This window comes from Heptranchias perlo, chromosome 10 (genome assembly GCF_035084215.1).
Source record: "Heptranchias perlo isolate sHepPer1 chromosome 10, sHepPer1.hap1, whole genome shotgun sequence".
Lineage (NCBI taxonomy): Eukaryota > Metazoa > Chordata > Chondrichthyes > Hexanchiformes > Hexanchidae > Heptranchias > Heptranchias perlo.
Genome location: NC_090334.1, coordinates 19,921,958 through 19,941,996, shown reverse-complemented (window position 1 = coordinate 19,941,996; position 20,039 = coordinate 19,921,958). Strand labels below are relative to the sequence as shown.

The window sequence follows — 20,039 nt, the reverse complement described above, 5'->3', positions numbered from 1 at the left end:
CAAGCCAGCATCTCGCAGCAACGTGTATCACACTCACCAACATTCACAAGCAAAGCGCAACAACATACACCCCAGAGGATGCAGATAGTGAGCTTTAGGAGGTAGAGCGGGTGAGGATGAGAAAGTGATGGTGGTAGAGAAGGAGCAGAACCTCGCTGTCTGATGGTCATATGGCTGCCACTACTTTGGGAAATCCAGCAGTGTGATGAAATTGGGCAGCTCTGTATTGTTTCTGTAGAAAAGGAGATGAAATTACTGACCATGCTGATCAATCAGCTATTTGATACATATATGGGCAGAAAGTTGTCTGACATTTCAGATACACCCTACTCTAGTCTGGAAGGAGGCAGAGGCACTGATGTTCAGGGCAGAAGAGACTTCGACCTTCACTGGCAGGGCTGTTGTCCCTATGTTGGAGGTTGGCTGCAGGTTTCCTTGCAGATGGAAACTCTGCAGCTAGCTCCGTGCTCAACCCGAACCTGTAAAGGTCATTTCCAGGTACCCGGGTCTGTAGATATAGTTGGTAGCAGAATGGGTATGGACAAACTGGCTGTGGTGCCATCTGAATTCCGGTCGGACTTCTTCTGATCTTCGTTATCATCTTGTATGAAAGCCTGTGAAATGAGGATTGCTTTCATTGTGCCCCTATCTTACAATGGGACGGCATGTACACCGATGACACCCAGCTCCAGCTCCCCATCACTCTTCTCAACCCATCCGTTGCCTCTGTGCTGTCAGACTGCTTGTTCAACATCCAGTCTTCGAAGAGCCGCAATTTCCTACATTTGGAAGACCGAATCCATTGTCTTTGGCGCTCCCGCCACAAACTCCGTACCTTTACCACTGATTTCATCACCAACCTCAGCCATTGTCTCAGGTTGAACCACTGTTTGCAAAGTCGCCGTCCTATTTGACCCCAAGCTGAGCTTCCAATCCTCATATACTCTCCATCTCCTACCAAGACCACCCACTTCCACCTCTAAATCCCCCACCTCAGCCCATCTGCTGATGAATCCCTCATCCAAGCCTTTCACATGTCCAGACTCAACTATCGCTGTCCTGGCTGGCCTCTTATCCTCCATGTTCTGTAAACTGCAGCTCATCCAAAACTCTGCTGCCCATATTCTATCCCTTACCAAGTCCTGCTCGCCCATTACCCCCATCGTTGCTGACTTACATTGGCTTTCGGTCCCCCAAAGCCTCAAATTTAAAATTCCCTTTTTCGTGTTCATGGCCTCGCCCCTCTGTATCTCAGTAACCTTCTCCAGCCCTGCAACACCCACAGAACTCTGGCCTATTGTGCATCTGCCCCCTTGCCCCACTATTGGCGGTCGTCCCTTCAGCCCTCCATAAACCTCTATCTCCCTCTCCTCCTTTAAAACCCACCTCTTGGCCACCCCTCCTAATATCTACCTTCCTTCAGCTTGGTGTCCATTTTTGTCTGTTTACATCTCCGTGAAGAGGCTTGGGATTTTTTTTTATGTTAAATGTGAGTTGTTGTATCTTTAAGAGATTCTTTGCTAACAGGCGATAAATTTGCTGGCCTATAATGCCGATTTAAAAAGGATACGATTAACACTGGTAAACAGGAAACTCATGGGCAGCCTCACTGTGCCATTATTTGAACACCATATGCCTGTGTAACCAAGCCCTCGTACAACGTGTGTGAGAGAGAGAAAATGATGGTGATGGACCTCTAGATCAGTTATTTCATGACATAAGTAGGGAGCTGACGAGTTCACAAGTTCACTATTATTCTGCCCCAACTTGCCAGCAAGAATTTCTAACCTCATATGTTATTCTTGCTGAGGAATTTTAAATCCACAGTGAGGGTATTCAGACGGTCTCAGTTGCCATTTTAACTGTTCCATCCCCTTATGGTTGCTGGCTTGCACAGTGGCCTCATTAAACCTAAACTTGGTATCTTCTTATTCTAATCTTTTAATTCAGCACACACCGTTAAGTGATTTTAGTGGTTATTAGGACCAACATTTCCCATACTTTGTCAATAGCAGAGAAATAAAAAATATTACAGTTTATCTGTTCCAATTTCTATTTGGAAACAGTCTTATTCAGCTCTTCAGTGCAACCAAATGGATCAGTGGTAGCCCTTATCATGCACTGAAAGTAGACTGGACACAAGCATGGTAAAGGGTTTCCAACAAAAGGGCAAATGGAAGTCACCCCAGTTTCATGCCCATCTGCCATGATCGGGGTCGATAACTGCATTGGTGCTGGAATATAAAAGAGTCAGAGAGTGGAATCACACAGGAAGTACTAACCCCCTAAATGAACATGTCATGTGGTCATTGTGCTTCGTGGAGTTTGAGCTGTCAAGATAACAGTACAACTTCCACTGGCAGGAGGGTTGGTAACCAGAGGACGTGGATTTAAAATAACTGACAAAAAAAGCAAGAGGGAAGATTAGGAGAATTTTTTTTTTTACACAGCAAGCTGCTAGGATTTTTTTAATTCATTCATGGGATGTGGGCGTCACCGGCAAGGCCAGCATTTATTGCCCATCCCTAATTGCCCTCGAGAAGGTGACCTGGAATTCATTGCCTGAAAGGGCGGTGGAAGCTGATTTCAAAAGGGAATCGGATCTCTACTTAAAAAGTAAACTTTTGCAGGGCTATGGGGAAAGAGCAGGGGAGTGGGGCTAATTGGTCGCTCTTTTAGAGAGCAGACACAGGCACAATGGGCCTAATGGCCTCCTTCTGTGCTGTATGATTCTATATTTCTGTAAAAGGTTTTAGAATCTGCTTTTAGTAACTACTGAAACCAGGAGCTCATCAATACTATGAAGGAATGAGTTAAGCTGCTATTACACTGTAGAATATTGTTAGGTGGTCTGTGTTTATTGTTCAGATTGTTTCAGGTTAGAGTGTGTGGATGGAGAAGTGAATTTCCAGTGATGATTTTCCATGTTAAAAGGTCTGTGATGGTACAAAGGGATTGAAAGTATCAACATTGTTTGGGATATAGTAGTTTTAAAAATCTTCTGTAGAAACTGGTGATTCCTAAGGCTGTTTTTTGACAAATTTTACCAGTATGGGAAGAACAATTACTTGGGGAAAGTTACTTCTTTGATCTCTGAGTAAGTAGAGACCTCAGAAGTGGTACCTCTGGCTTCAAGTAGACTAGACAAGGAGGAATCATAAGGAGGGAAATAGGGTAGCAAGGAGATGACTGGATGTAAGGGAACTCATAGGAATATTACAGTTTGATTCAATTGGCTGTTTTTCTACTTAATAGTTTTACATTACTCTACATGACTAATTTGGAAGCTCTGTAAAGTGCAGACCATCTGAAATCAAGGAAAACTTGTTGTTGAGGTAAAGTTTTCTCTTGCTAATGATCCTAGATGAAAAGAGTTTGGTGGGAACAACAACCCAACTAAGTTGCTGTCAACTGAAGGCAGGGATGAGGAACTGCAGTCCATGGGGCACATGAGATCCACGAGCCCTCAGAATCCAACCCTGGAAGCCAAGGCAACTCAGTTCTATTTGCACTTATATTTCTTATTCACTGGTTTTGCCCTGTTTATAAATGCAATATAATTTGTTATTTAAATGCAAGTTATTGTTCTTGTTTGAATTTTGCCGATGTGTAGATTTGGAAAGAGTTGCTCTCAGTGCTGTTGCCTCATTGGCGAATAAATCCCAAATCAAAACACCAAGAACTCAGTAACTTGAGATATATGCAAATTAAGGGGAACGTGGATATAAACTTCATACATGGTCTACAAGGCTCCATGCTACACACATACGCAGCCCATGAAAACAACTGACTTAAGAATTAACAGCAATTTAACGGTTGGAGACACCATCAGTTACTTTGTAACTTCAGTATCCTGTAGAAATGTTAAATAAATTTCATGAAATGAAATCTTGCTAAGTGAGACAATAAGGTGGAGGGTGGGAAATGGGGAAAATATCTCTTCTAAAACTAGGCCTAAGGTGTTCTACTGGAGAGATCTTCAATAAATCTACCTGTGTGATGTCTGTAGAATGTACTTAAAGCTGGCAACACTGAAAGAGAAACTACACATTTAATGTAAAACTTATTATTCCAGTTTAACAAGGGGCAATGCAGGACAAGGCTGTGAGTAAAATTACCCAGTGAACCTATCTTTAAACCTGGCTAAATTTCAACAATCCGTTCCCTGGCTCTGTTGCTCATCAGTAGACCAGCACATGCACCAGAGAAATAGTTTTAAAAAGTTGTAAAAATGTTTCAAAGATGTTTGGGAGAACTAAATAAGGGCTCTTTCAAAAATCACAAAGTGAGTGTGGTGTGATGTCTGGCTTGCAGATTACCAGTATCTTGCTGCTATTGTTCCTCTTAACTTTATCCCTTTAGTTTGTTCAGAGTGAGTACAAGAGAAGCGAGTTTGCTGAACAGAATTGTCACTTATGCCCAGGTCAGTTTGTTCAGGTGCACTTCCCAGAATTGTCCTCTCAATACAATACCTAGTCACATCTGTTTGATGTCGTATTAGTTGATGTTCTCTCCACCAGCTGCGTTCATTCAAGCTAAACGTGATAAGAAAGCTCACTCATTGTGGAGCGTTCCTCTTGCATGGCAAAACACAAGAGAGGATTTAGTACAGATGACATGTTTTGGGGGAAGGTCTTGGCAGCAGCCCTTTGTGCTTCACTATCGTGATACAACATTTGGGTACGTTTGTCTTGCAGTAATGAGCTAATTCTACTTTGATAATCAAAGATAGAATTCAGTAGAAACTGCATCACTCCAGTCCCTCAAACAGGTGCTGCTTGTTGGTCCTGTAAACAGGCAAACAACAGTGTAGTTGACAGGGAACCAATATAAATTCAGCTTCCCTGATCTAAACATGAATCACTGTACTGAAGCAGTATTTAAACTGCACCTACAAATCTGGACTTGTTCTAAACTCACAGCTAGAAAACCACCCTATCAGTCTTTATGAATGTAAGTGGGGCTGAAAACATTTCAGCTCCCCAGTGACCAGCACATAACAGTCTTTAAATGTCTTCTGTTCTTTTACAATATACAACATTCAGGCTTCATGTTAACTCTTTAAATCTTTCCCTTTTGTTCTTTTTTTAAGAAGTTAACATTTTTCAATTATAACTTTTAGGTTTCTTAAATTTTAATCTGTTTTTCCTGGTCAGCTTTGTAATTTTGTAACTAAATGTCTTCCCCCTTGAAATCTTGTGGCAGACATTTAGGACTCAATTTTAAACTTAAATTGGGGGTGTGTTGGGTGCGGGCTGCGAAAATCGCAGAAATGTAGAGCAGGTTCGGAAGCCGGCTCCAACCCGCCGACTTCCGAGTTTCCCACAGACGAATCTGGAAGTCCCGCCGGCAATTAAAGCCAGCGGGATGATAGTTATAGAATCAAATGTACCTCATTGAGGTACTTAAGGTACTTTACTTGTGACATATTAGGTAATTAGAACGATTTTTAACATACCTGGGCGGCTTTCCCACGGCTTCTGATTTACGCCTGGTGAAACCAGGTGTGAAGGGCCAGATCAGGCAAAAAGAAACAAAATAAATTAAATAAAAAACCATTGCACAAAGTTAAAACACAAAATCAACCTACCTTTCCACCCTGCTCCGATGTCCGATGTCTCCCTCTCCAATCTCCCCCTTTTCCCTCCCCCCTCCCCCCCCCCGATGTCCCCCCGATCTTCCCCTCTCCCCCCCCATGTCCCCTCAATCTTCTCCTCTCCCCCCCCCCCCCCCGATCTTCCCCTATCCCCCCCGATCTTCCCCTCTCCCCCCGATCTTCTGTTCCAGCGCTGCATGACGTCTCTCTCTCTCTCTCTCTCTCTTTCCCCCCCTCCCCCCTTGGCGTTGCAGTTCCTGACGGCAGCCAGCTTGTCAATCAGGCTGACTGCCGGGCGCGAAACCCGGAAAGAACTTTAACCACCATCAATTACATTGGGATCGCGTCGGAAACGCTAAGATGTTTTTATGCGGGTTTGCCACGCGCACCTTCACCCTCCCCGCTGCCAACCCGCCACCATTTCAAAATTGAGCCCTTAATTATGAAGTTGGCTTCTACAATGGCTGCATTAAAAGGGAGAGCAGAACTTTTGCTCAGTTTGGAACCTCCATCTTATATTTTGTAATCTTGAGATCCTTAAAGTACATGCATTATTAATTTAGATCTCTGAACACGACTCAAGTAAAAGCTGTAGCTTCCTTTCTTTCCGGTTCAAGTCCCACTCCAGAGCCTTCAGCGCCCACTCCGCGGACTTGAGCTCATAATCTAGGCTGACGTTCCAGTGCAGTACTGAGGGAGTGCTGCACTGTCAGAGGCACTGTCTTTCAAATGAGACGTTAAACCAAAGCTCCATTTGCCCTCTCAAGTGGACATAAAAGATCCCATGGCACTATTTCGAAGAAGAGCAGGGGAGTTCTCCCCAGTGTCCTGGCAAATTCTTATCCCTCAATCAACATCACTAAAACAGGTAATCTGCTCATTATCATATTGCTGTTTGTGGGACCTTGATGTGTGCAAATTGGCTGCAGTGTTTCCTACAACAGTGACTACACTTCAAAAGTAATTCATTGGCCGTGAAGTGCTTTGCGGCGTCCTGGGGTCGTGAAAGGTACGATATAAATACAAGTCTTTTTTTTCCATCAAGTGCTGCATTCATTGGAAGTTAGCAAAGATGGGAGATAGAGCGCCAATGCATTGAGAGGAGGCAGTGAGGGAAAGAAAAATGTGCAGCTAGGAGAGCAGCAGAGAGCTTGAGGAAATGTAGAATCCTGGACTAGGGTGAACATGGCTGTTAGTGAGGAGAAAACAACGGAATGGGTCCAATCTAACTGCTATGCTTCCCAGTTTCATTTTTAAAACATTTCTTAATGGGGTAATTGGTTTCCAGGTGGCATACCAAACTCAGCAAAGCAATTAATGCTATGTTTATAAACTCCTTTTAAAAATAGCTGGACATATATTTGTTTAGAATGGCATTGTAGGGTGTTTTAAATTAATTCTTTTCTGGGAAACATTAATGTCTTTTTAAAAAATAATATCCAGGGTACAGTTAATGAACTGTAATGTTCAGTGGTGTGCTTGCATTAAGTTGTGCTTTCTAGGTTTTGACATACAACAACCAGCATTTTCCAATTACTGCCTTGACATTGATGCTTGTGTATTGCCTGCAAATATTTTTTTTGCTGTATCTCTTATTCCCTGCTCTCATTTACAGAAATGGTCCTGAAGGTATAATCCTGTGTGTGACAAAAGACAAGGACCAACTTCATGTCAACCCAACATCCTAAATTGGTTGAGAGTGGTTCTAGAAATGGCCTAGTCCAAGAAGATCTCATGATAGAAGGCTGTTTGCCAATCTTCAGGTTGGGAAGCTTAATGGTTTCTTCAGATGTCTGAAGGGTAGTTTTTGAACCCAAAAGTGCCGTTTTTGACACTGGGAAGAGAAACTAGAATAGGCTGCAATTCTAAAACATACTGACATTAGCTAAAACTTGCATTGGGGCTGCCGATTGCTGAAATTAGAGACATCCTTGGAAAAATGGAACTTTCTAAAGCCACTTCTCCTTTATGAGTAAATATAGTGCAATTAAATGAGTATTTCCTATGCGTACATTGGACTCTAGCTGATTGGATGGACAACTGTGGATATCTCCACAACCATCGGCAATACTGCCCTTTGATCAACCAGTATGGGTGCTGGTGTGATCCAAATGGAAGTCCGAGCTGATTTTCCCTTCCTATCGTTAGTGGAACTCCCTTCCTAACAGCACTGTGGGAGAACCGTCACCACACGGACTGCAGCGGTTCAAGAAGGCGGCTCACCACCACCTTCTCAAGGGCAATTAGGGATGGGCAATAAATGCTGGCCTCGCCAGCGACGCCCACATCCCATGAACGAATAAAAAAAAAAGTTTGGCTGCTCCTGATGGACCACCTAGCATTGTAACTTATCACTTGGGGAACCTGAAGTATGACTGTTAACTGAGGCTGGGATTTGAACCAAGGTTTTCTGTAGGTGCTCTGACACATCATTCCACTAGATCACCGCTGGCCACCCCTGCCACAAGAATCTAAATTGAAGCTGTTGACTGCTGAAAAATGAACCCTGAGATTTACTTCATTGTGCACAGAAAGCTCAGTTAGTGCATCAGCTGAAGTTGTTTTGCATCAGAGTGGCGTTGAATGCTTCAAATCAAAGGCTTTATTCAGGACAGTAGGGAGACACAATACACTCCCACGGTTGGGGAGTCAGTGACAAGGGGTCATGAATTTAAATTGTAACTGAGAGAGTAAGGAGAGAGATAAGGAAACATTTCTTTAACGTAGAGAGTTGTTGGAGCATGGAAAGCCAGAGGGAATGGTTGAGGCAGAAACCATCGCATCTTTCAAGGTAAAAGTTGATAGATAGTTGAAGCAGAGGAAGATAATGGATTATGAGGCAAAGGCAGAGTAGCGGGATTAGTTTTGGATTGTTGTAGGATGAGGTTTGGGTGGTTCTAGCAAAGAGCAAGGGGAAAACGAAGAGTTGAAAGTTTCCCTTCTGTGCCGTAAACTTTTGTGGTTTCAAACAGATAAATGGCCCAACGTTGTGTGTTTGTGGTGTATGGATTCTTTAAACCTGCTGCTCTTTTTAAGCTTCAAGTCCATACTATTCCTGGCTATGAGACTATTTGGAACACTCTTCCAGCTGCTGACAAACATTACTGCAAGGAGACAAAGATAAAAGGGGAACTCAGGAGCTAAGTATTTAGCTTGTTATATCCAAGGCAGTTTATGTTTGAGGGCTTTAGTGAAGGAAGCTGCATTAGAAACCTGAGGTATATATCCTGGCCGTGCATTTAACAACAAAAACAGTCAAATGTTCAAAACTTCAATGAAAGAACAGAATTTAATTCACAATGTAATCCATTACAGAGGAACTAGTCCACATAGTTGCTCATAAAGTAGGACAGACTATGTAGCAGTCTGTCCAGCTTTCTCAGCCGAAAGAAGGCACAAGAGGGGACTGAAACAGGGAAAACATGGATGAGACAGTAGAAATGTAGGGGCCAATATTTCACAGTGGTTTTTACTGGTGAAGGCACCATTATTATCTATTCTGTTGACAAGGTTGAACTTTTCATCAGTCATTCACCTTTTAGATATTTTAGTCGGTTTTAAATTGAAAACGTTCAACTAATCTCAGGAAATCACTTAATTCCAGATTAGCATGACATCTGGTATCTACACGGAGCCGAAATCCTGGTGCCTAATTTCTCCTCTTCCTTACCCCCTTTTCCTGCACAAAATCAAGCAACTATTAAATAATCAACCCCTGAGGTCACAGCCGATGGTACCAGATGGCTGTACGTAGATCCAAATGCTGGGCATCTCTTCGTGAAGTTGTACAACACCTGTCAGCAACAGACCCATTTCTGAAGGGCAGGAAGGACACAGTGCATAACAAAGAAGAGTGCCATTAGTTGCAGCGAGGGCAGGTGACTTGGCATGACATCCCACCCCACAACAAGTCCACGCTTGCCGCAATTTGCAGCCTGAATACTGCAATTTTGCAGAAAAGGTTCCAAAGAAAAATGCCAGTTTCCAAGGGGATCTGAGTGATATGTTACTTGCTGAGATTAAAGAAAAGACAAAGAAAGACTGCATTTGTATAGTGCTTTTCATGGCCTCAGGGCATCCCAAACTGCTTTACAGCCAATGATGTATTTTTGAAATGTAGTCACTGTTTCAGTGTAGGAAACGCAGCAGCCAATTTGTGCACAGTAAAGTCCCGCAAACAGCAATGTGATAATAACCAGGTAATCTGTTTTTTTTTAGTGATTGTTGGTTGAGCAATAAATATTGTCGAGACGCTGAGGAGAATGTCCCTGCTCTTCTTTGAAATAATGGCATGGTATATTTTATGTCCACCTGAGAGGGCAGAGTTGGTTTAACGTCTCATCCAAAAGACAGCACCTCCGACATTGCCGTACTCCCTCAGTAGTGCACTGGAGTGTCAGCCTAGATTGTGTCTGAAGTGGGACTTGAACCCACAATCTTGTGACTCAAAGGCAAGAGTGCTACCACTGAGCCAAGATCAACACTACAGTTAAATACATGGCCACCAGTCACAATACTTTGCAGTTGAAGACATACCATCATTGCTAGGAACACCTACTTTAGTGATTCTAGTCCTATCACCTCGTTGAGTATATGCCTTTAAGGGGATTGCGTACACATTTTCAGATACTGTTGGTTAATTCTGCTCCTGCTATTGGGTCACACAGTTGTTCTGTGTAGGTGCGTATCTGGGAAATCAGTCTCAAATAGATAAGTCAATTTATGGGAACTACATGCAAGCAGAGTTAATATACACGGTATTACATCCTGCATGCATGTACAGCAAGGAAGACAAGTTTAGAAGATGGAGCACTGAAAGTTTAGTAATAAAATACAACAATAAAGTGTAGGATCATGTGGGTCTGTAAAACTGTTGATGATTTCAAGATAATTTTTAGTCAGGTAGGTGTTGAGTAAGGGTATGCAATATAGGATGAGATGTGAGCTGTGAGGAGGTTGCAGCATAGAGTGGACATAGATAGGAGTGAGGGATATGGGACATGAAATGAGATGTGAAGTTCCAAAGTAGAGGATGCAGCATTAGCTACTGGTGAGGGAGTGAAAAACGAAATGTGACACAAACGGTTGGTGAGGAGGGCCTAGTGTGAGATGGGAAATCAACTGTCAATGCGGAAGATGCATAACAGTGAATGAAGAGAATCCAGTACAAGATGGGAGATGAGCTGCAAGTGAAGATAGTTACAAGATAGGTTTGAATTAAGAAGGCCCTTCAGCTAATTTAATCATATCCTTCTAAAATATCAGACCTACCACCTCCCCATTCCAACATCTAGCTGTTCCTTAAACAAGCCAGTGTCCTGGCCTCTACCACTGCTCCTGGAAACAAGCTGTTGATCACTGTCCACAAAGAAGATTTTTTTTTTTGTGCCTGTCCTAAACTTGCTCTACACTGCTTCGAACTTGTACCCATAGTCCTGCTGCCCTGGCGTAACCAAGAGTATTGTTCGGTGTTTACTGTTTCAATCCAGTTACGTATCTTATATCCCTCTGAGACTTTGCTTTCTGAGGCAAAAGAACCCTAGTTTACCCATTCATTACCCACAGCTCATCCTGCTCACACTGGAGCTCGGCCTGGTTGTTCTTCTCTTCACCCCCTCTAGGAACCCGACAACCCCTCATGTCATGGCAACCAGAAATGTACATACCCAACATGAAATGAGGCATGAGCTGCTAGTTAGGCAGGTGCAGCATGATCTGAGAAGTGAGCATGTGGTCATGTGGTTTAAGAGTGTAACAGATATATATTACAGTGCTTGTCCATTTAGAGTCAGCTATTATTATCTCGTTTGATTTAAGGGTGTCCATAAAGAACCTTTATCCTGACTGGATAACATTTTCTCTTACAGATTCCATAGTAATGAAGGCTTTATGTCTATCTTTTTAAAATTTATGACCTCTATGATTCTACCAACCACGGTACTCAGTACAGCAAGGTGCGGAGATTGAATGCTCCAACTATTGCAGGCAAACAGTCAGAATTAAAAACACTTTTTCAAGCCAGGGAAGCTGCTTCGTGCCCTGCCTGCTGTCATTTATCGTGCTTTACAGTCTCTAAAGATTAGGAGCCTTGTAAATAAAGCATATACAGTATTGTATTGTAATCCAATACTATTAACGTGCAAGATTGATTTATGTTTTTGTACAGCTGCCTCTGTTTCCCCAGCTAAAACCCACTCCTTCAGCATTACTGTCGACAAGCTATTACTATTACACTGCTTCTTTTCTTGTACAAGAGGAACCCTTTGAATAAAGAACCAACATGGCCTTCTGCCAGATGATAGGAAGCCCTGTTGCCAAGCTAATTATGTCATTGATAGGCTATTATCTCTTAAAAAGCTAATGATGTCATAGACTGTTTTTGGTTTGCTTCGGGCTCTTTGACCTATTACAAGGATGCAGGATGCCTCTAGATGAAGATCTAATTTGACTGTTGCTGTAAGCATTATTCTTTAAAACTGGAAATCACCTTCTATACATAGGCTCATTGGTGTAAGTGGGCTAGATACATGCTTTGCTAAATGTGAGAGAGTTAAGTACAGTGTTGACATTCAGGCTACAGTGGCTCCTGTTTTTGCTGTTATGAAAACAGTACTGAGTCCCTCGTCTGTTTACATCAGGCGATGATGGTGATTAAGGGATTGGTGCCGTCAGGAATCTGTCATTTGAGCCAAACAAAGTTCTGTTGACTAAATATTAGTGCACGACAGCATTGCTGGTTAAATAAAATCGACGATTCATTCATTGAGAAATCTAGGCGAAGGGCTACAGTGCACAATACCACCATTGTTGAAAAGTGTAGGAGAGAATGGGAAAATCAGATAGTAGTGGTTAGGTAATGCCAAGCTGAGGTTTTAAAAGCCTGTAGACTGCAGGAAGACTGAGGGAGGTAGAGAAGTCCTCCGATTTAATTTCTTGGGGAAGAACGAATTAGTGCAACTGACCTTAACCTTTAACACAGTGGGAATCGAGAGAAGAGAAAAAGTGCATATTTTTCATTTTATTGATTTTTTAATAAGATTCTGATTAAGGATGGGTTTCTTGAAGGCTTAAGAGGTGAAGAGGTGGATTTAGAATTCCATGTGTGTGAAATGTATGATTCATTTGAGGACCAACAGTGAGGAGTGACTCCTCAGCAGATCAAATAGATGATCCAGTGATGCTAGGAAGAACATAATTCATGAGTCTGGGGGGTGGGCAAGTCACTTCGTTTCTGATGTTAGAACAGGTTCTGTTTTGTGGTCACTAGCAATTTGTACCACACAGTTATATGATTTAATTGGGAATAAGATGAATCTGATGAGGGTGGAGTGAAACTCGTGCACCCCCGCCCCCCTCCCCATGTCATACGGACCACAGATGGAAAGGAAATGATTACAAATAAATCACAGCTCAAAAGACCAGGCAAACGGTATAAAATGTTAACTTTTCAGGCACACTTGCCACCATTACAATTATTACTGCTAACCTTTAACCTTTTGCAGGTTGCCCTGGAGCAAAGAAGTTGGAGTTTATAACCAGTGTTTTGGACGCTCTCACCACAGACATGGTGCAAGCAATCAACTCACCAGCACCTGCCACAGGCGGAAGGTATGTACCTAATTATTGACACTGAGAAGAGTTGGAGGGTGCTGATCCTGGGAAATCTCCATTGAAAGCAGACAGTGTGACAAGTTTTCACATCCCAGGCACTTAAGTAGCCTTTCTTTCTGTGCGTGCAGTTTGTGAGCAAAGGGCACAGACGTGTCTCACACTTAAGAAAGGGACCAAACAATGACCCCAGCTGTGTGGTGCTAGAACACTTAAGAATTAAAGCTTGATTTGTTGGAATTATGAATCGATTCCACTCTTCTTCTCACCCTGACGTTGGCTGCAAATATGATGGAACCACAAATTGGATTGTTCTGTTTCTCATCACCTAGCTAGTTACCAGGGGTCAAAGAACAGAAATCAGAGTGGGTCATAGAAATTTCTTCCCCATCTCCAACCTCAACCACTTGGTGGCTACAAAACGTCTCAGAATTTGTGCCTAGATTAGACCCACTGTGTGGAATGTGAAGCAGGGAAGGATGTGAACGCATTTTTTTCACCCCCTTCCTTAACTTTTGCAGAAAGTATGTGTCCAATCCTTTTATATGTAGCACAGAAAATACCCATTTGACTTGTTTAGATACCTGGGTGCTTTTGTTTGTTTGCATATGTAACATAAGGCCCTACTTGTGCCATTGTGTATAGAGAGTGTCTTTCTAAAAGCACTTCACTTTTGTCTTTAGATCCATAATCAGTACATTAGTTCCTAAAATGTGTAGTTTAGTAGAATATACTCAATGAGAAACTGGAATAAGGAACACATTCCACAAGTGAAGTCCTGAAAACTCTTCCAAGTTATAACGTTTGTCAGCACTCTCCAAGTCAGTTATGCAAATGATAGAAAGGGCAATACATTGCCACCCTCTCATTTACATGTAAATCAGAAAAAACAGCGACTAACTGCTTTGGGACTTTTCATTATAAAAAGAGTTTCACAATAACAAAGTTTGTTCTAACTAGGGTTAACTGTAATATTTTGCAAGTTTAGCAGGATCCCGACCTACAATGTAATTGCTGTGAAAACTCACCATTCAATCAGTTCAGGGTTAAGAACAAGTATGCTCTAGTTAATCAAATATTGCATGCTCTTGTAGGTAATCTCTCCAATCCTGTATTTCAACTTTTATCCCAGGTGTATGTGGTCATTATTCTCAAACAGAGAAAAAAAAATTTTGCAACAACAAAATGCAATTTTGACTGATTAATTTTGGCAACGCAACTACACGGACTGAATGGAGGGATCCGTTTGTAAGTGTCTGTTCACCTCCATACATTTCTAGCCAATGCGTCGTAGGACTGTACTATCCTGTGAGACGTAAAGATGGGGAATCACAGCATTAACATGTTCGCCTCATAGCTATGATGTGACTTGCTGCAGCACAATGTTCCATCAATGCCAATACCATTCGGAACCGACCTGGTATCAGAGACTGCAGTCAACTAGGAACACGGGGTAAAATTGGCCTTAGAGGAAGCACAAAACGGACGATAGGGAATTCAGTTTTGAAAGAAAATCAGGCGGAGTGTAAAACAGGCTTCCCATTTGCGATCGCCTGTTTTGCTGTACTGCCAAAGATCAATTTCAGCCCCATTAGGAACTGTCAGAGGATGGGCCAAATGGCCTCCTCCAGTAGGGGAGGCCATTTGGCCCATCCTCTGACAGTTTATTAACCATGGAAATTCTTGATTTCTTTAAACCCGATTTCCAGTCCTCTCTCTGTGGTCTTTAATACATTTACTTCTGAAGTATCTCCCTCCCTTATAAACACCACAATTCAACATTTCCCAAACTATTTTGGTTCCCGTCTCACGGTAGTGAAGGCGAGCATTCTCGCGCCCCCCTATAAACATAAACATTAGAGGCTCGATTTTAAAAGGGCGGTGGGATGGCAGTGGGGGGGGGGTGGGGTCCATGGGCGCGCGGCAAACCCGACTAATAAAAACTTACCGTTCCCCACGTGATCGCAGCTTAATTGGTGGCCGTTAATCATGTTTCTGGGTTTGCCATCCAAAAGCTGCGCAGTGGGCGGACTGTACACCCACATGACAGGCTGTGGGCTGGAGCGTCTGGATTTAAAAGGCCATTGCTCCAATGGATTTTGATGGAGCAAAGAGCAAGAAGACCCAATGGAGCAGCACAGGGGCAAGTCTGCTCCAAGATTCAACGATGCCTCACTTAAGCTGCTATCGGCTGGGATGAGGAGGAGGAGAGAACTATTTTACCCAGCTGACAGGAGGAAATGCCCTGCCTCTGCCACCAAGAAGGCCTGGTTCCCGCAACTGGGTCCAATGCAGGAAGCGTTTAATGATCTAATTAGGTCAACAAAAGTGAGTACACTTACTGATTCTCCTGCATTCCATGTCGCACATCAATCCCCACCCCCCCCCGCCAACTCATTCTGCACTGCCAAGACTATTCCATCACATCACTCCTCACACCCACTTAAGGCTCATCCTCAACTTACCTGCACTTCCTCACCTCCCTATTTGTGACCCCACCAGTACCACTCACCCTAATCCTGATCCACTGTAATGTCTCTGTCTGATACGCACCCTCCGATGCAACTCTTTCACGGTCATCCTCACCCAAAGCAATGCATTCATCGGTTGACCACTTCACCATCACTCACTCACACGTCTGTACTTTCTCCCATTCTAGGAGAAGAGAGCGCAAAATACACGCAAGAGGGTGAGGACTGGAGCGGGGGACACAACAAATAGTGGTCCTCACAGGGGCGGAGGAGGAGGCGTTGGAGATCAGCTGCACCCTTGAGTGCCTGTCCGTCGGGGAGGCCGAGACTAGCACCCCACAAACGTCTGGAGACACAACTTTAACATTCATCACACACAACATGAATTGATGTTAACAATGCTTGGCATGTTGAACACCTCAGTTTGCTCATCGCAACATGACACATCCGTGATGATGCTTAATATTGTCTTCTCTTCTCTTACAGGCCCTTCTGTGACGGCAGTGGGCGATTCCTCAGAGGACCTGCCAGCCTCTGAGGGTGCACCTTCGCATCCTAGTGAACCATCCATCAGCACAGATACTCACACTTCGGTGGGTCCTGGTAGTCAGCTAGCTGGGTTGGCACCTGGTGAGTCATCACACACACGTGAGCACAAGCGGACACTGGTGGCAGGGGCAGCTGTGGAGAGTCCGCGTTGGTGGGAGCACTCCTCTCCAGGCTCTGCTCAGCTGGACACAGATGCTGAACCCCAGGGGCCATCCTTTAAAAGGAGAATGATCGAGGGGCAGCAGCACATTTGCGTGGTACTGGAACAGGTGCCACGCACACTCTCCACAATAGCCCAGAGGATGGAGGAGTCCAACTCCTGCATGATTGGAATGGCGGCACAGGGAATCCCTGAGATAGTGTCACAGGGACGTGAGGGCATCTCTGAGATAGTGTCACAGGGACGTGAGGGAATCCCTGAGATAGTGTCACAGGGACGTGAGGGCATCTCTGAGATAGTGTCACAGGGACGTGAGGGAATCTCTGAGATAGCGTCACAGGGACGTGAGGGAATCTCTGAGATAGTGTCACAGGGACGTGAGGGAATCTCTGAGATAGCGTCACAGGGACGTGAGGGAATCTCTGAGATAGCGTCACAGGGACATGAGCGACTGTCTGAGATAGTTTCACAGGTAACTGCGGAAATGTCTGAGATAGTGTCGCAGTTAAGTGCGGGAAAGTCTGCGATGGATGGAAGGCTAGCCTCCGTTAAGCTTCAAGCACGGTTCAGAAATGAGTCCATTCAGGCCCTGACAACGGCAGTTCGTTCTCACGGGGAACAACATTCTGCCGCCTTAAACAGGCAGACAGAAACTTTCCAACTGGGCTTTTAAGGCATCATACATGTCCTCCAAACTGTTCTCCAGCAGGGTGGTAGGAGTGATGTGGGCCTTGTCCAGGAGAGGGATGATGGCGAAAGGGGACATGGAAGTGGGGACGCCACTCAAAGCGCTCCCACCTCTCTACTAGTACCCGCTATGCTGCCTCCTCTTCAAGTGGCTGAGTCTGCTCCTGCACAGGTGGAGCAGTCTTTGGAGGGGCTCTCACGGGCTCCAAAACCCAGAGGGCATAGGCCAAAAGCATCTAAGCAGTCCGGCCATGGACATGAGCAACCTGGCACTAACTCTGCTGCAGCCACAGAAAAGCTAAGGATTTGTGATCACGAACGGTATGTGTTTGACAGACTGTCATGTTTTTCATTCACATTTGGTTTCTGTTAAAGTCACATTAAATGTTTTCATTCTCACCACTACTGCCACATCTTGCCCATTCTTGACTGGCTCTTGTGGTAGCGCCCTTTCACGGGCTTCACCATGAACGGTGACACTTGACGCCACCCAGTGGGTCACTTTATAGTGGATGTATGTGTAGTTGCAGGACTGTTTTGTGCAGGAAGTTGGGCACTGGTATTGGCGCTGCTCTTTCCAGATGATGTGAGGACTGGACTATCTCACTTTCTGATCTTACAAGAACCATTCGCATATCAGTGACTCCCTGGTCTCACGAGCAGCCAGGTGAGCCGCTGCTCTGCCCATGGGTTGCTCCTGCTCCTCCTCAATGTGGATAGCAGATGTGGATGGTGGAGGAGGTCATGGGACCTCCTCAATTGGAACCCCTCTCTGTGGCGCCATGTTGTGCAGGACACAACACATTACTATAATGCGACCCACTCTCGCGTATTGAAGCACTCCCCCAGAACGATCGAGGCACCAAAACCACATCTTAAGCAGTCCTATCGCATGTTCAGTTATAGACCTGTTGGCGATGTGGCTCGCGTTGTATTGACGCTGTTGCTCTCCGATGGGGTTCCTCAGAGGTGTCATGAGCCACGTGTGCAGGGGGTATCCCTTGTCCCTGAGGAGCCAGCTCTTGAGGGTGTTCGGTGCGTGGAAGAGGCCCGGGATGTTGGATTCCCTCAGAATGAACGAATCGTGGCAGCTGCCAGGGAATCTGGCGCACACGTGAAGAAATCTTTTGCGGTGGTCACAAACGAGCTGAGCGTTGATGGAGTGATACCCCTTTCTGCTGATGAACAGTCCTGGCTCATGTGGAGGTGCTCAGATTGCTAAATGGGTGCAATCAATTGCATCCTATACACATGGGAAGCCAGCCACAGAGTGGACTCCCACTGCCCCCTCTGTCTGGCTGAGGTCGTCCATGGGGAAGTTGACGTATTGCGAGGCCCTGCGAAAGAAGCCGTCGGTGATCTGCCTTATGCACTTTTGTGCAGACAACTGAGAGACCCCAATTATGTCACTGGTGGCACTCTGGAATGATCTGGAGGCGAAGAAGTTGAGGGCAGTGGTGACTTTAACTGTGACAGGTAATGAGATGCTGCTCGGCCCAGCCGGGAGCAGCTCGGCATGAAGGAGGCTGCAGATGTCTGCGACCACCTGGCGACTCAGTCTCAGCCAAAAGTTTGTCTGAGAAAACTGAATGCCCTGCTGCAATAACTCACCTTTTATCCCCCTCTGTCAAACAGGGATTTAAATATCCAAATGGCTGCCGCCTGAAACACGACCCTTTCACCATGGCGTGTTCCACACTGCACGGGAAACACACTGAGGCAGCTGTGAAATCGCCTGCTTTCATACCTAATTGTATTTTTGGATTTTTAAACGAGGTTAACTAGTTGAATTGCTGCTTTAAATATCGCCCTGCCGGCTTTAATTGCCGGCGGACTTCCGGGTTCGGGAATGGCGTGCGCACTCAGATGGCTGTGGGTCGTATGCGTTCTTCAGCGTGTTGGAGCCGGGATTTCTTCCCGCTCCTCAAAAACACGATTTTCTTTGCCCCCAACACACCCGCAGATTTCTTTTAAAATCATGCCCTCGATATTTGTTGCTAACTTACAAAACATAAAACAAAGTTCAGTAAATCACAAGGATAATAATAAAACGTACTGTTTTCCTAATGGTACTGGCTCCTACCCTACAGGTCTTTACTGTAAAGCAGCATATCCCAAACTGTGGGGCACGTCCACTGGCGCCAAGAGGTCAGAAAAATAATACATTTTCAGAAAAAATGATGTTGAGGTGAACACTTCAAAAGTGAACACTTTTGCCGTGCTCCCTACGTGTGTAGCGGTTTGGGACACTGCCTTAGAATGTGATAATCCACTCACATGACCAGGGAAGTCCCACCAAATGGCAATGACGTCGCTCTGGCAAATGACCAGTGGGCTGTATGTGTGGGAAATTCTTCGGACCCCCCGCCCCACAGTCTGGGAAACGCTGCCTTAAGCGATTCTGCACCTATGGCTGCCTGACACTAGTAAGCAGATTTAAATCCGAGACAGGGACCCCTATTGAACAAGTCCTAATGATGGTGGGACTTGCCCATGGCAACAGAGGTGGGATGAACTCCTACTTACCACAAATGATGCCCTTCTTGCGCTGACTTACTATAAATAGGACTTTTAAAAAGTGTCTCTTGCTGTGACTTGTGCTGTTGATCATAGCTGTTTTCCCAATCATCATTACAGCAGTAGGGAGAGTTGTGGCAGGGATATGAAATGATACTCAAGCACAATTTGACTTAACTGTCCCCAACATCTGGCTGATGTAATTCAAAACAGAAGTACAGACACATCTGAGCAAAAGTATTTCACTGAACTAAATTTGGGTAGCTGAAAAGTGACCCACATTGGACATTTTTCAGCTACTTTTGTTTTGATTTCAGTTTGTCACACTTCTGCAGTGTGCAAACTCCCCTTTCCAGTTGGCAGATCAGTACCAGTAGGAACAGTGCTAAAGTGGTTAATGAGGGACCAGTTAATTACTCTGTGCAGTAAACATTCCTTCTTCCTGCTCCCC

At 44.5% G+C, this 20,039-nt stretch overlaps 1 protein-coding gene across 3 annotated transcripts in view; it reads left to right on the top strand.

The window, feature by feature from the left end:
* smoc1 (SPARC related modular calcium binding 1) overlaps window positions 1–20,039 on the top strand; it is a 214,958-nt gene that overhangs the window by 149,596 nt on the left and 45,323 nt on the right. For all 3 annotated transcript variants that reach the window (XM_067991284.1, XM_067991283.1, XM_067991285.1), the window contains exon 10: window positions 13,099–13,204. In XM_067991284.1, coding sequence (XP_067847385.1) covers window positions 13,099–13,204 — 106 coding nt within the window. The remainder of the gene's footprint in view (window positions 1–13,098; window positions 13,205–20,039) is intronic.